This window comes from Lissotriton helveticus, chromosome 6 (assembly GCF_964261635.1).
Source record: "Lissotriton helveticus chromosome 6, aLisHel1.1, whole genome shotgun sequence".
NCBI lineage: Eukaryota > Metazoa > Chordata > Amphibia > Caudata > Salamandridae > Lissotriton > Lissotriton helveticus.
The window spans coordinates 893,158,868-893,174,751 of NC_136067.1; the positions used below are offsets into that span (position 1 = coordinate 893,158,868).

Sequence of the window (15,884 nt, forward strand, 5' to 3'; positions counted from 1 at the left end):
CATTCCTCAAGGGGGTGCCTGCAGATGTGCTGGCCGGTGAATGTTATCACTGATTCATTTCTAACTTGACCTTATGGCAATTTCAGTGTCCATTTTTTATTTTTACATATTAATTTCATCTTTGTATTTATTCAGGTTTGCTTTGAATTTTCTGGTCCAGCAGTGGCACAACCCCAGGGCAGACCTTAACAGACCTGATGTGATAGAGCAAGTCAGTAGAGCAGGTGTGACTGGTATTTGTCAAAAAACGGTCTGAGAAAGCGTGAGCCCAAACATCAACCTGGGGGATCATCAAGCCACGCTTTCCCCTGATTTGGAGCAGGCACTGAAATGGGTGCTACAATGCCAAATTACAATAATGTATATTCAATTGAAAAATGCCCCTGGCTGTGAAGATTGAATGTGGTACACAAACTTCGTGTTTGAACATCTCCCAATAGCAATAGCCGCAGTGGTGGGGACATGGGCTTATAAGAGAGTGGATTGATGGCTCTGTGTTCCAAACTACCAAAACAACAATCTGTGCCTGGCTCTTACCATCTGTTGCCAGTTGAGGGGAAGATGATCAAAACGTTTCTAACTGGGAGGGAAGTAATAAGAATTGGTGAGGCCATGATACTACTTGCAGCAAGTGATGTCTAGGTGGTTGTTTTTTGCAGTGGCCTGGGCATCCCAAAAAACCAAATAATTGGGAGACTCAATGAAAAGGATTATATCTGGCGCAAGGTGCTTTGCATTGGCAGTGAGGGAGGTGTTTGGAAAATTGGGAATTAAATCTAGTCAGGAAGGTGCAGAAAAAACATTCTATCAAGGATCTTGTATGTTTGTGTGTTACTTTTTTGGTGCTTATGTAATATTAAAATGTAGATTTTATTCTTTGTATTATTCATGGTATTTTGTGGCGTGATGCACACTGTTGTTAAATGTTTTATGTGATCATGAGGAGATTGCATCAGTGAAAGCTGGTGCTTTTAGAAAGAGTAATCTAATTTGTTTGAGTACAATGTCTATTGGGAAACTGATTTTGCAATACCTTCATTGGGTATGTGGGTATGCCATGAACATTCGTGAACTAGCTTTTAGTTCTGCCCTTTTCAGAAGGTCTCTTAGCTATTATTAGAAAGAACCTGCGAATGTATAGTGAATACCCAAAAAATTGCAAGGTTGTCGCTGTTCATTTCAGCTTGCAGAACTGGCCTCACATTCTTACCACAGAGCGATCACACTCCTACTTTAACACTTAACTTGCGAATGCAGCAAATATGCCATTGTTGGAGACATCTCTACATTATCAAGTGCCAGTTTAAAAAGCATTATTTCAGTATTCTAGAGTACCTAAAGCAGGGTTGAAATGTTATGGTTGTAAAAGTCATGGAACTAAAGTTAAGCAGGAAAACACTTTTGAAAAGCAAAAATAATAGGTTGGAGTTCCCAGTAGCTAGCACTGTTTTGGAAAAGCGCAATAGATACAAAATTAAATTCAAGACTAATTTAAATTTCCTACATTTTTGCATTGGCAAAATTAGTGAGCTTTCATGTGACGTCATTATATTGACTACTATAGGCACCGTGTGGATGCAGCAGATCTTGACTCTAATTTATAATGAAGGTTACCGGAATGGAACTGAAGATATTCAATCGATTGACCAAGTTCCATGGATCGAATACAACATCAAACACGTGGATCACACCAAACGTCCATCACCACGACTCATCACCACCCACCTAACATATGATCTTGTTCCAAAGGGGTTAAGAGAAAAAAAAGGAAAGGTAAGTGTTGGCACGCAGAAGCGCGTGTTTTCTCTTCTCATCATAACTACTCTAACTGCACAGGGCCCTCCTACTATTAGAGTAATGAATCTGTTTCTACTCTCTCACACTTTGTCTATCCCAGAGGGGACAGTCCGCCACTGGATCTTTTTCGGTCGATGGGAGGGGTGATATTTAAGATTCCTAACACATCAGTCAGCTGCTTAGCGAGGACCATCAATTGACAGCCAACTCATAAAAAAATCCCCACATTAAATCGATCCCAAATGCACAATTTCAAGAGACAATTAATGGGACACAAATGAGCGACTCAAGCACTTTTCAATTATTGGTTATGGTATTATAGATTCAAAGTTCATCATAAAAAGCAATTTCTTTATCAATGCAGTTAAAAAGAACACAATTTTAATTGCAGTACCCAGCATCTGGGCAAGATGATTCTAGATCAGCACATAGAGTTACAATGTTCTACTACCCTTAAGGGTAGTAGGACATTTCCAACTCCACCATTTCCCCTAGTGTTTGAAAAATTGTTGCCCAAAAGGTCTTCATTTTACCACAGTTCCAGGAGAGGTGTGCAAAGTCAGAGTGCAGGGACCCACATTTCAAGCAACAGTGGGGTTTATCCGGGTCAATCCTGTGTACTGCTGCGGGGGTAATGTGCATTCTCTGCAGAAATGTAAAATGACTCAGCTTGTGGCAGCTGTTCAGGTAAACCTTCTTCGTCTGACTACAGCAAACAGCCCATTGATCATTTAGGATAGGATGCCCCAGATCTGCCTCCCAGGAAGCCCGAAGTTTGGTGTCATCAATTTGAATTATGTCCACACATGCCCTGTACAGCTTGGAGATCAAATGTCCCCCACCAGCACTATCCAACACTGCGGTGAGAGGAGCGAATGGCTCATGTTCCAAAGGGAATCCTGGCATAATGGCCCTCATCGCGGAAAGCATGAGGTTTAGTGTGAATTTGTCCATGAATGAAGCTTCACTAAACTTGTCCCCCTCTGAGATGGAAAAGACCTGCCCCCCGTGTACATGTCCCCTACTTTACAAATGTCATATTTGTAAAGAGTACATTGTACCATCTTCTCCCCTGTAATGGGGATCCTACAGGTATTGGGGATCAGTAGATCAGCAGAGTATAGCACCGGGGAACCCAAAACTCTAATCAGTTTCTGCCAATTCCAGCTAGTGGTTGAGACCGTTTGAATGTTAATTGGGTCTCGGGGGAAGCCTTGAGGTAACACAGTGTTGAGGGCGTCCAGCATGACCAAGTCCGCCTCTGGCCACAGATATGTATTCCTGGCATCCGGGTGGAACCAGAAATGAGCGTAGCTGCACTGCAAGACCAAGTAGTACAGCTAAAAATTAGGAATGCCGAGTCCCCCTCTGTGGTAAGGCATTGTCATCACCTCCCAGTGGAGCCTGGACCTCCTGCTCCCCCAACTCAGTCGAATGAGGTGAGTTTGCAATGTCGTGAAAAACCCATTTGTTAACAGGATGGGGATATTATTTAACCGATAAAGTTATTTGGGGAGAACTATCATCTTGATCAACGCTACTCGTCCTGCAATCGAGAGTGGGAGCCGCAACCATTATTTCACCTGCAATTCGAGCTTGTGCACAGCCTGACCGTAGTTTAATTGAATTATTTGGGAGGCATCTAAGTGAATATGTATTCTCAGGTATTTAATTGAGTATTTAATTGAGTCTGCACACCAGGCAAGTGGGAACTCGCAGTCCCATCTTACGGTGCTTGTGGTCAGGAGAAATATCACTTTCTTATGCCAATTAATTCTGAGACCCAAGAATCGGCCAAATCGAATAATCTCCCTGATCAGCGAGTCCAGGTTAGCCTGCGGGTCCCGAATATAGAGAATGCTATTGTCTGCATATAATGAAACCAGAAGGGGCCCCTGTGTTAAACTAGAGCCCTCTCTGCAGATGGCGTTCCTCGAACTGCCTGACAAGGGGATCCATCGCAAGTATAAATAGTAGGGGCGACAAGGAGCAACCCTGCCTGGTGCCTCGCGACAGAGTGAAGGAGCGGGACAGTGTGCCATTTAAGCATATCCTGACTATCGGATCACTGTATAAAAGAGCTGTAAGATCAATGAACCCCCTAGGCATACCTAGCCTGCGCATTACCAATAGAAAAAAAGGCCACTCCAGTGAGTCAAATGCTTTCTCCGTGTCTAACAGGACTTCTGCGGCTGTTACTTTCAGATTAATTCTGTGCATTACAGCAAGCAGTGTCCATAAATTTAAGGAGGTAGATCTGTGGGGTACTAATCTAGATTGGACTGGGAATAATTCTGTCCAATAATAGAGCGAGCTGCAAGGCGATAATTTTTGCCAAGATTTTGTAATCTAAATTTAACAAAGAAAGTGGTCGGTAAGACTCGCATAGCAAGGGGTCTTTGCCGGGCTGGGGCAGCAGAACAATCACTGCTTCTCTGAGAGTGGGAGGCAACTGCTTCCATTCTAATGCCTAGTAATAAACTTCGAGATGATGAGGGGCCAATAGGTCCTGGTATACTCTATAAAAATAGTGAAGCCATCAAGTTTAGGAGCTGTGGAGCCATTCAGCGCTTTATTCATGCTGATGATTTCATCAGAGGAAAAGGGTTCAGCTAGGAACTCTTGCTTGAATTTTCCCATGTAGGCCAAGGCTATCTCTGACAAGTAGTCTTCCTGATCTGCAGGATCATGTACAATTATGGACGCATATAAGGTCTCATAATATGCTAAGAATTCAGCATGGATCTTAAGAGTATCCATAAGGAGATGCCTCGACTTGGTTCTGAGATTTGTGATATATGATTTCCCATAGGGTGGTCCCAGTAGTCACAATAGGTTTGATCCGGCTGCTCGCCTTCACCGTCTTGGCGCGCTGCGACATACTTACTCAGGAAGTGGGTCTCCCTATCTGCTGCTTCCCTAAATTCCGCAAGGTTTAGAACCTCTGGGCTCAGAGAATGAAGCAGCGTATTTTCTAGTGCTTCCAGTTGCTGCTCAGGGTGGGTTAAGGTCTTTCTAAGGTACTTTAACACTTCGGCGTGTTGTGCACTGCTAACTCCTCTGATGTAGGCCTTAAAGGCTTCCCAAAGCACCACCCAAGTAACACCAAACCTAGTATTTAGTTCAAAGTATTCTACTATAGCCTCCCTTATCTCAGAGTGGAATAAGTCATCATTCAGGGCTCGGCCTGGGAATCGCCACTGGTGCTTGTAGCCCTCTGGTCTATGAACACAGACGGTGATTATCACCGGGGAATGATCTGAATATGTTCTAGGAAGTATTTTGGTGGGCTATACAATGAAGTCAGTCTCTGGGAATTTAGCTAGTAGTCTAAACTGTTCTATGTGTCATATTGCGCTGAATAATATGTATCCATGGAGGATGTTGGGTCGCGCCTTCTCCAAATATCAGAGGGTTCAGTGAGTCACACTTGTCTAACAGGGCTTGTCCGGAGCATGGCTTTGTGTCCGCAGAGGCGGAGGAGCAGTCAGTGATCACATTATTCACTTCTTCTCTGTTAAGGATAAACCCAAGGGGATAGCGTATTGGCAGGTTGAGGAGGAGGAGGAGGTCCAGTTAAAGACCGCTAATGGTAGGGTAACTTGGAATTCAGCAAATAAATTACCCTAGCTAGTGATCCAAGAAGGGCAGTAGAAGTAATTCCAGCCCAAGTGTGGATCTCAGCAGAATTATTTGTTCAGGATATGCAAAAATATTTAAAGGTCATCTCAGCCCTCTCAGAAAAGGCCTGTACTAAACACAAGAGTCTTAACACTGGTTTTACACTCAATAGGTTGATAAATAGACAACAAAGACACCAATCTACTGTTTATTTCAAGGAGCGTAATAAAATCATAAACGTTCTTAAATGGAGGAGAATGAGATGGCTTAAGACACAAAAGAAGAAGGAGGCTGATAAGAGATGGGTAGAGATCACAGAAGCTGTCGAGCAAAAACAAATGTAGGTCCTTTTGAAGTATCAGTGGGAAATGCAGTAGTTGAACATGTAAACTCTAAATTTAAAAAAAAAATTGTGATGATTGGAGCAAGTATATAGTCTCATTATACTCTTTGAATGTCTCTGGGGATGTAGGGATGACCCGATTCTTCAGTTCCCATCAAAATTACAAATTGAGAATATCATCTGGGCACAAGAGGCACAGGTTAGAGAAAACTAGGAGCGACTTACCTTGCTGCTTGGTTAAATTCTGATATTTAACTGTGGTAATGCCTAATTTCTGGTAGGACAGCATTATATTCCCACTTCATTAAAAAAAATCCTAATAATATCCCCTGTGATTATAGGCAAATTGCGCTTTTAGACACAACAGGGAACATTTTAGGGATGTCCATATAATTGCACCTCCCGTACTGGGTAAGGCAAAGTAAATTTTGCCCCTGGAACAGGCTGGTTTTTGACCAAATTGCTCCACACTAGATAACATTGCAATCCTGCACCTGATATTGGAAAAAGTATGTCTAAAAATGGGTTATGCCAGTTTACACAGCTTTTAACGGTTTCTCTACCGCTTTTTACTGCGTGGACAGGCATACCTTGTGGAAGAAATTAATGGACATGGGTATTCCAGGTGGCCTTTTAAAACTGATAATTGCCTTGCATACAGCCACATGGTGCCAAGTCATGTTGTGGGACAACCATGATTTTACATCTAAGACTAAAACAAAATGGCTTAAAAAAGGCTGCCTTTCCTCCATTCATTCTATGTGACTGATCTGCCACAGCTGATGGATAGTGTTAGAGGAGATCCACCAATTGTTGAGTCATACCCAATAGGGACTGTCCTATATGCAGACTATATTATATTTCTGGATTTGACCCCCAAAGGTTTGCCTACGCAGATAGTCATTACTTGAAAGTGAAGGTAAATAAAAGTAATTAAATTTTACAGGCAGCATTGGTCCATCGAAGTATGAGCTATAGATGGTTCTTGTGTACTATTCCTATAGAAAGAGTTAAGGGGCTGATTACGAGTCTGGCAGTGGTGGTGGTCATGAAAAGGCTTGCCGTGGAGGAACAAAGGGGGCCATACAGGGCCCCCATGACCCCACCATGTGAATACATTCAGGGGGGCACAACCTATCTGTATTCCCCCCAAGTTCCAGCATGGCATGGATGTCACTGTCCATGCCATGCTGGAACTTTTTGCCATTCCTATTGTGTTGCCTGTTTTCCAGGCACCGGTATGGGAAAGACGAAGTATTATGCACTATACCCGAGTTCAACTCATAATACAGCGGTTGGTCCTTGCACTTGTTTGGCACAGCTGTACTGACAGAAAGCCGGGGCAACTGCCCAAAGTCAAAATCAGGCGCTTAATCCTACCTGTATCTAGGAGAAAATTGTCACAGATATTCTGAGTGAGAATGAACACATTTCCTATTTGACAAATATGGCTACTGAGCATGCAAACGCCCTCTCGACATTCTATGGAGCCACTGGCTGAAGGCTTTTAGACAAAAATTCACCCTACATTATACAGAGTGGAATCTATACATATCAAGCACTGGCACTTTATGAATAAAGACCCATCGGACATCATGGAGGCTTTTAGAAGTATGTCTAATGCTATAGTGACCCTACGATGGGTTCCAGGTAGGTGCTCTTCATATTTAGGACCGAGATGGTTTGATTCTGAGTGCTCCTGTGCCTCTAGGAAATTTAACCCACGTGGTTGTCAAGAGCCTCTCGGAAAGTCTATAAGGCTGCCCTGGCAAAGAGTAAGTTTGCCCTGAAAGAGGAGGTGTGGTCAAAACTAGTTGAGGCCAGCACTTTGAGCAACCGTTCATAGTTTAGGTGTATCATCAACAGCCCCTTATTAGCAGGTGACACTCGCAACAAGGTGGAAACTTGGGTGCTTGTACTTACCGCAATCATAAATGCCTCAGTTCAGGCTGGCTGCCCAGACTCATGGGCCTTATCGACCATTGTCCCTGTCTTTAAAAAGGGTGATCGGGATAGCACTGTTTGCTATAGACCCATCTCCCTCTCGGATTCTGTGGTGAAGGTGATGGGCCGTATGGTTTTAGACAGACTTGTAATTTGGGCGGATGAAAACAAATATTCTAGCCAAGGTACAATATGGATTCTTCCCAGGTCGTTCCACAGTGGACCAATGTTTAAACCTGTATATTGTTTTAAACAAGTACACTGTGGTTCCCACCGGCTTTGTCCACATAGCTTTCATGGACCTGACCTCAGTGTTTGATCCAGTAAATAGATCAAAGCTCTGGCAGATGATGCTCTCAACTGGTATCGACAAGGACCTTCACAGTGACTCTAAAGCAGTTGTCCATTATTCAAAAGATCTTAAAGTGACCCGCAAATTTGCTATTAGGAGAGGGGTGCATCAGGGGTGTGTCCTGGCCCCCTTCCTTTTTATTCTTTATATCAACTCCCTGGAGAAGGCCTTTTTTGGATGCAAAATCTGAATGCCCCAAGGTGGGTAAGCGTAGACTGCCGGTCCTCCTACATGCAGATGAAGCTGTCCTCATGGCAAGGATAGCCAGGGGCCTACAATCTTTGTTGAGCTCCACTGTACATTTTATGGAGGACCTGGACCTGCTGGTTAACCACAGTAAATTGTTTGTCATGCAGGTGGGACCTCGTACGGCTAAGCCTTATGCCTTAAAGCTAGGACCCACATCAATCCCTAAGACAAATGTCTTCTCATATCTGGGAGTAGTGTTTGATTATGCCCTGACATGGTGCCCCTTGATTAGTTGCAATAAAGGGGACCTATTTCGAGTGAAGGCTGCTGTTTTAAATTTTGCTTCCAGACTGGGTGGAAAACGAATAGGGGCCCACTTGAAGATTTATAGAGCCAAATGTATTGCAAATGTCACATACCAGAGCAAGATATGGGGTTATACTTGGTTGGAGGCCTTGCAAATTGCTTAAAACACCTTTTTGAGACAAGTATTTTCACTCCCACAGAGCATCTCACTGTATGTAGTGCATGAAGAGTTGGGGATTTCCTTTCTCTGATGATTTGGCTTTTCGGCCCTTAGCATTGTGGATGAAGATTTGGATTAAGAAAGAAAACGCCTTTAGTAAGGATTGTCTCTCCCTCGCCCACGTTCATCGCATCCGCTGGTTTAAGTATGTTAGAGAAGGCCTTGACTGCTTGGAAAGGGCAGATCTATTTGATAACCAGATTGCGATATGCAGGAGGGACCTAATTTGGCTAAAACAGTGTTTTTCGAAAGGCGCTGCTGGGATAGAGAGGGAACAGAGTTGAGAAAGTCCAGCATGCGCAGGTATATCACACTGAAAACGGTGCCAACCATTGAACCATAGCTCCTAGGGGTTAAAAGTAACCATGATCCTACTGACTAGATTTTGGCTTGATTTTTTTCACTACATATTGTTCCAACCATGTGGTAGTCATAGAGTGCAGTGCCTCATACCCTGTGGCTGCGACGGTAAGTCTCTTCAAGATATGATGCACTTTTACAGTTTAATTGTTTTTATGAGGATCTTAGAAAGTCTATAGACTATCTAAAGGCTTTAGATAGACTGGCCTTCTTTAGAGCTGGACAAAGGAGGAACTCTACGTAACTCAAAGATAATAATCTACAAAGCATAGAGTTTTTTTTGTTGTTTTTTTAATCTAGCCAATCCAATGCCCTTATATTGTTCTAACCTACTATACTGGTAATTTCCCCTTCAGTTAACAGTGTGTCACATGGTCTTGCATTACACTTTCAACTGTAAAAAAGCACTTCAGGCAGCACTGACGAAATAAAAGGTTTTCAAGGTGGAAAAGAAATGTATCCATGTTTCACGTTACTATTAGTTAGAGCTGAGAAGTAAAAAATCTGGCCCAAAAATATAATAAACGTTTCTGATTTTCACTGTTGACACATTTGTAGAATTACATGTTCACAGTGTATATATTTACTAATATATTGTGGTTATTTTAACAGGTCATTTATATTCACAGGAATCCAAAGGATATTTTGACTTCACTTCATCATTTTAGCAAAGCGCTGGTTGCAATGGAGGCATATGAAACATTTGAAGAAGTTCTGGATCAATTTCTAGCAGGAAACGGTAATTTGCCCTGTTTCTGAAATTGTGCAATGCATTTTTTTGTTTGTTCCAACACTGTGAGGCATATTTATAAAGGGTTTTGTGTCGCCCTTGTACCATGCATGGGGGCCAGAAAGATGCAAAAGCTATAATGAGATTTACCATGTGGTGCAAGTCCACTTTGAGTGGTCCTGCGCTGCTCTGTTAATCTGCAGTAACCCAAGGAAGGGGTGGAGAGTGTGTGTTTCCATGCCTCCACCCATGGATTCTGAAGCATTCCCAGATTTACAAATATTGGTAGACCTGGGAATGTGTAACGTCTTCAGAGGGGAGGTCTAACGAGGAGAAATAGCCTTATTTCTCCTTGTTTTTTCCTCATTCTACGTGTGCTGCATTCTGCATCAAATGTAGAAAGCGGAAAAAGCCTTTGAGAATTGTTTTTATTCAGGAAGGTGTCTCTTTCTGCACAACAATAATACTGCCAATAACTCAGGCACCCTTGCACCATATTACAAGGGTGCCTGCACCAACGAAAGGCAGCATTTTGTGCGCCACCACAGGTAGAGAGCAGAAATGGACCATATATTGATAGACATGGAATAATCCTGCACTCTGCCTTATACATAGCACAGCACAGCAAGGTGTCTTTCTGCATTGTGATGTGTGACATAATGATAAACATGGCCCTGCATCTCTAGTTGTATTTGAAGATATCGAATGAGCTAACGTACTTTCATATCCTTTGGAAATTTCATCTAGCAAGCCAGTCACAAATCCTGGATCGGCTAATAACTTGGTGCCTATTTTTTTGTGTTTGGGTTTTTTGATTGGATGTTTGGCATGGCCAGCCTAAGCTTTAGCCAGATATTCGACGTAAAACAGAAACGAGGACTTTTTAAGGCCCTGTGGTTCATGGAGCCTTCCACAAAATTGGTCCAGGTTTCCTTAGGTCCAGACTCCTGCCTTACCCCCTGCCCAAATACTATGCTTTTCAACTGTCAACCCACTTGTACCTTTAGGCTTGAATTGCAGTCATAGGACTGGCTGTGTCTTTTTTTATATAGCACCAAAGATATGAATTACCTTCACAAAAAACGCTGCTCTTTCAAACATTCCAATTCCAGCTTCATGCATTTTTCCTTTTAGTGCCAGGACGCCCTTGTAGTAGAACAGCACTCTAGAAATCTTTACCATTCTTTCGTTTATTTAAACATGATCATGCAAGATTTTCATCAGCATGAGTAACAGCTCCCATCTTGTGTTAAGACATACTCAACACAATGGAAAGAGATGCCTGTCTTAGTTTTAATCCCTGAGCAACAGATACTGATTAGACTCTCATTAGGGCTTCCAGTGGCCCAGACAACAGCCACAAAGATCTGGTTGGTTGTTAGATTGTTAGGACTGATCTTTCTGTGCCTGTATCTGTAATGTAAATAAATCTGACGTTAGCATAATAAAAATGTATTCGGTAAAAGAGGTTTCAAATGCACATTGAGGGCCTTATTTATGAGTCCTTTACGCCGTCTTTGCAAACATTTTGAGACGCTGTGGCAAAGTAAAATATGCGCCACTCTGCACCCTATTTGCAATTTGAAGCATCTAGGAAGATGCGTAACTTTCGAAACCTCTGTATTATACCTGCATCAGGTATAATGTATGCTGGGTGGGCGTTCCCCTGCAAGAAAAGGCTTATAGTAGTGGCGCAGTGGAATCTATGAGATTTCACGACACCACTTTGTCAAATTATTACGCTTGCTTGAATCATGCGTAAGGAGTGATGCAGATCCCATCGCATGGGGCTTGCCCCATGTAAAATGGCACATTGCTGGAGTTGCGTCTGTTTTTAGACACACATCAGCAATACGCCAATTTTGCACCTACAGATACGTCAGTAATACTGACATATCTGTAAATCCTTGCGACATGGAGTGCTGTACAGCAAATACGGTGCATCCATGGTGTTGCAAGGATGGCGTCGTCAAAAGTGATGCATCACTGCTTTCCCCTAGCAATGCAATAAATGAGACCATGAATATTTGCAGAATGCCTTTGTATTTTTCTAACCGTCGTATGTATTAACACGTCGGTTCAAAGAACATGGATTGCAGTGAGTTGCAATTCGGCTAATATCATTAATATTAATGTAGTAGGTCACAAATTGGACACACTAATTTTAGCTACAATCACAGATATGGTGGCCTGTTGGAGTCAGCGGGCCACCGTGATTGTGAGGGCTTTTCAATAAAGCAATTTTTTTTTAATACAGCCCGTTTTACTAAATGGAAAATGGGATGCGTAAAAAAGAAAAAAGAGAGCCTTATTTATGAGTCCTTTAGGCAGCAGGTGCGTCACTTTTTGTGATGCTGCAGTGGCGTAAAATATGCGCCACACTGCGCCTTATTTAGGAAATGACGCATCTCTGTGCTGCATTATACCTGCTTGAGGTATAATGTATGCAGGGTTGGGCGGTTCCCACAAAAAAGACTCCTAGTAGTGGCACAGTGAAATCTATAAGGTTACACTACACCACTTCTAGGACGCCACTGTGACAAACAGGGCCGGACTGGCAAGGCCGGGCACCGGGCAATCCCCCGGTCGGCTGCCAGGGGTGGGGGGCCGGTTTTGTGGCCGGGGGCCGGTTTTGTTGCTGGGTGGAGTAGGGGCCGATTTTTTTTTACCGCACTCAGTTCTCAGTACAGTAGTGAAGTCACTAGTCACTTACTACTGTACGGCTGTGTCTGCTCCTTCTTACTGTCTCCTCGCTCCTTTTGGGGAAAAAATGCATAATTTAATTAATCTAAGTGCAGCAGTCTCAGGGCCATTTTAGGAGGTGGGTCAGGTCGGGTTGCGTGCGCGCGCCGAGCGGCGCGCAGATGTCTCTGCCGCTGCGTCTGTGCGGCCTCCTCAGTCTTTAGTTTACAGTTAGTTAAGTTCACCCACCTTAGGGGGGTGGGGGTGGGTAGGCGCGGCTGTTGTTGGTGGTGGTGACACATGCACATTGGGGTTCGCGCAATAGTGTGCGTGACCCCGATTCGAGAATCCGGAGACCGTGACAACGAGAGGTCCTCTCTCGCAGTCGCCACCCTGCCCATAATTTAATTATTTCTAACCTAGCCCCCCCACCCCACCTTGGCCCTGCCTGTCCCAGTGTGAGTGTCCACAGTCCCTGGCTGCTGCCGAAGGTTTGCCTGTGCCGCCCGCCGCCAGGTGAGTCAAGTGTTATTTGCATTTTGAAATCAGATAGTCTCGTATCTGTGTACTGTGCATTATCGCAGATAAATAATGCACAGTGCGCAGATACGAGATGTGATGCATGTGAGATAAATTATCTAGAAAAGAGGTGCAACTTACTGGGAAGCGCTGCGCACGTGAACGCTTCACAAGAAATGGCAGCCACCCCTGCCCTTTCTCTGACTCCCGGGGCGATAATTGAGTTTATTCTGAAATTGCTAACCGTCTCGTTGTCCTGGAGAGCCAGTTGGTACTGCCTTTCAATTAGGTCTGATATGTAGTGGCAGAGGTGATCATGTCGCAGTCTTCGTCCCTTGTACACATCTCTATTTACGATCAACTGTTGTCAATCCAATCCCTGTAACTCTCTTTTCCCTCCACCTCCCGCCTGTTTTCTCTATCGTGTCACTTTCCTCTTTCTTCTGCTGTTTCTGTCACACAGATTAACCTTTCCACTTCTCTTCTCTTCTCTACCCTATTACCTTTCTCACCCGTATTTTTCCTTCTCTTTCTTCTAACCCCTGTAGTTCCTCCTCTTCCCCTATATTATCACTCCCAAGCTTTATGGTGCCTTTCTACCCATATTTAGTGCCTAGAGGTCGGCTCGCTGGGACAGGAGGCCTCTCAGGCCACCAGTAGAAAGTGAATCCACGACCCGACAGGTGCTTCAGCACTCACCCAAGCACCCGCAAGAGAAAGGGTAGCCGGTGAACTCCACACCGCCAAGGCCCCCAGGGAAGGGGTGGTGACCGGATTCCCCGGGAAAATGTGCAAAGTCATTGCTTCCAAAAGAGGGTTTCAGGCCGGGCCCCTTTATGGGAAAGCCTGCTCAGATCGGGGCCAGAAGCTCTTTCGAATATAAAGATTATTGCAACCTTACGGCCTCGCTTTGCAGTTTTCATGCTCTTGAGGGAAGTGTGCTCCGAGCAGTGGTGGGTGGCTGGCGACATTGGAAAGTGGTAAGGCGCAAAAGCTGCTGATGCAATGTGTACTGCATCACGGGGCTAGTGAGCATAACTGTCAAAAGGGGAGTCCAGGGGGTTCTCGCTCGAGAAAACTAAAAAAAAAAGAGTGGGAAAATCAGGCACCCCAAAGCAAACCTGATGACTACAAAGCAATTGTGACAGTATTGATCCAAAACATGCATACGCAGGAAAAACACCCCATGGTTTACAGAATTAAAGCTGCCCAGCTACTGTAGTGTACAAACTCCACAGCACAACAAGCAAGGTTCTAACTATGTTACCTGCACACGGCAAACAAAGCTGTCTTGTCTGTCCACACTCCGCAATGCACCTGCCTGCTTGACACCCTCCCCTCATAGTCTTGCAATGACGACATTGACAACGACACAGCTACTCCACTCTGTAACTTCACAGTGGACCCGAGAAAAAAGCGCCCTGTACCTCATTCACCCATTCTTAATGTATATGCCTGCCCTACAAATCGTGCCATCCTTGGAACCTGCAAGGAGTGGGCTGCGTGTGATAGCCAGAGCCAGGTCAGAGGCAATGGGAGGAGAAGGAGGAAGAACAGTGAGGAGCTTCATCCCCAGGCAGCACTGAGCCCAGACCCCATCCAATCTGCTATCAAGACGAACCAACACTACAACATACAGAACACAATACACCTGAAACAAGATATCAGGGCTGAAACCGAAAGAAATATTGGATCCCTAGTATTGCAACCCCAGCCCGCTCATGTCGCAACCCTCACAGAGAGCTCAGAACATTCCCCATGTGAGGCCTTGTGCAGGGCCGGACTGACCATACCGGGCACTGGGCATTTCCCCGGTGGGCAGCCAGGGTGGGGGCTGGTTTTGGACCCCTGGAAGGCCGTTTTTCTTACCGGGGCCAAATTTGCAGCTGCAGTGTTTTCCACGTGCACCCTTCATCCCACCTGCACCAAGAGGGCTGGTCCAACCAATTGCCCGGGCTGATTTGAGTTCCCAGTCCGGCCCTGGTGACAAATCCTTACACCTGCTTCAAGCAGGGGTAAGGAGTGATGCAGGGCCTTTCACATGGGACTCGGCCATGTGAAAGGACAACTTGCTGGAGTTGCGTCTGTTTTCAGGCACATTCCAGCAATGTGCTAATCATGCACCTACGGATACATCAGGAATACCAACATATCTGAAAATACTTGTGACATGTAGCGCCATACAGTAACTACGTCGCACCCATGGTGTCGCAAGGATGGCGCAATGAAAAGTGTTGCATCTCTAGTTTCCCTCAGCGAGGCAACATTTTTCATAAATGAGACCCAAAATGTTTTACAAACATTTGTTAGTAGTAATAGTAGTCCCGTGGACCAGCATCTACTTCTGAAAAATGTTTTTTTAAACATTCACCAAGGGAAAGGGTCCCCTGAGGACATTTTCCTATTTGTGAATGGTTTACCACCTCCTTGAGGTGGTGTAAAATATTAATGTTTTGCAACCAGAGTTTAATTGCAAACCATGAATAGCTACCCTAAAGAACTGGTATTTGAAAGAGAAATCTTTAACATGCTCCGAATACTAATTCGCAATGGTTTGCTAAACCAATTTAATGACACGAAAACCGTTTTCCAAATTGTTAAATGGACAGTGTATATTTAAAAAAAGGTTTTAGCGTTCGCAAACCCACTGATTTCCGGAATCAGAGAGGTTGTGAATGCTAAAACCATTAGTACACAAGGCATCATGGCTCTGTATTTGCACAACTTCTGTTGTGATGTGCAGCAGTGAGTATCACTATTTCTTATCAAAGTTATGAGCGTTATCCAATCACAAACATGCCTTAGTATGCTTTCAACACTC

The 15,884-nt window shown here is 44.2% G+C and overlaps 1 protein-coding gene across 1 annotated transcript in view; it reads left to right on the plus strand.

Annotated features, from left to right (window-relative positions):
• Positions 1-15,884, plus strand: part of LOC144761580 (amine sulfotransferase-like) — a 290,526-nt gene that overhangs the window by 67,999 nt on the left and 206,643 nt on the right. The window contains exons 3-4 of the mRNA XM_078646879.1: positions 1,565-1,773; positions 9,745-9,871. Of these exons, the coding sequence (XP_078503005.1) occupies positions 1,565-1,773; positions 9,745-9,871 (336 nt within the window). The remainder of the gene's footprint in view (positions 1-1,564; positions 1,774-9,744; positions 9,872-15,884) is intronic.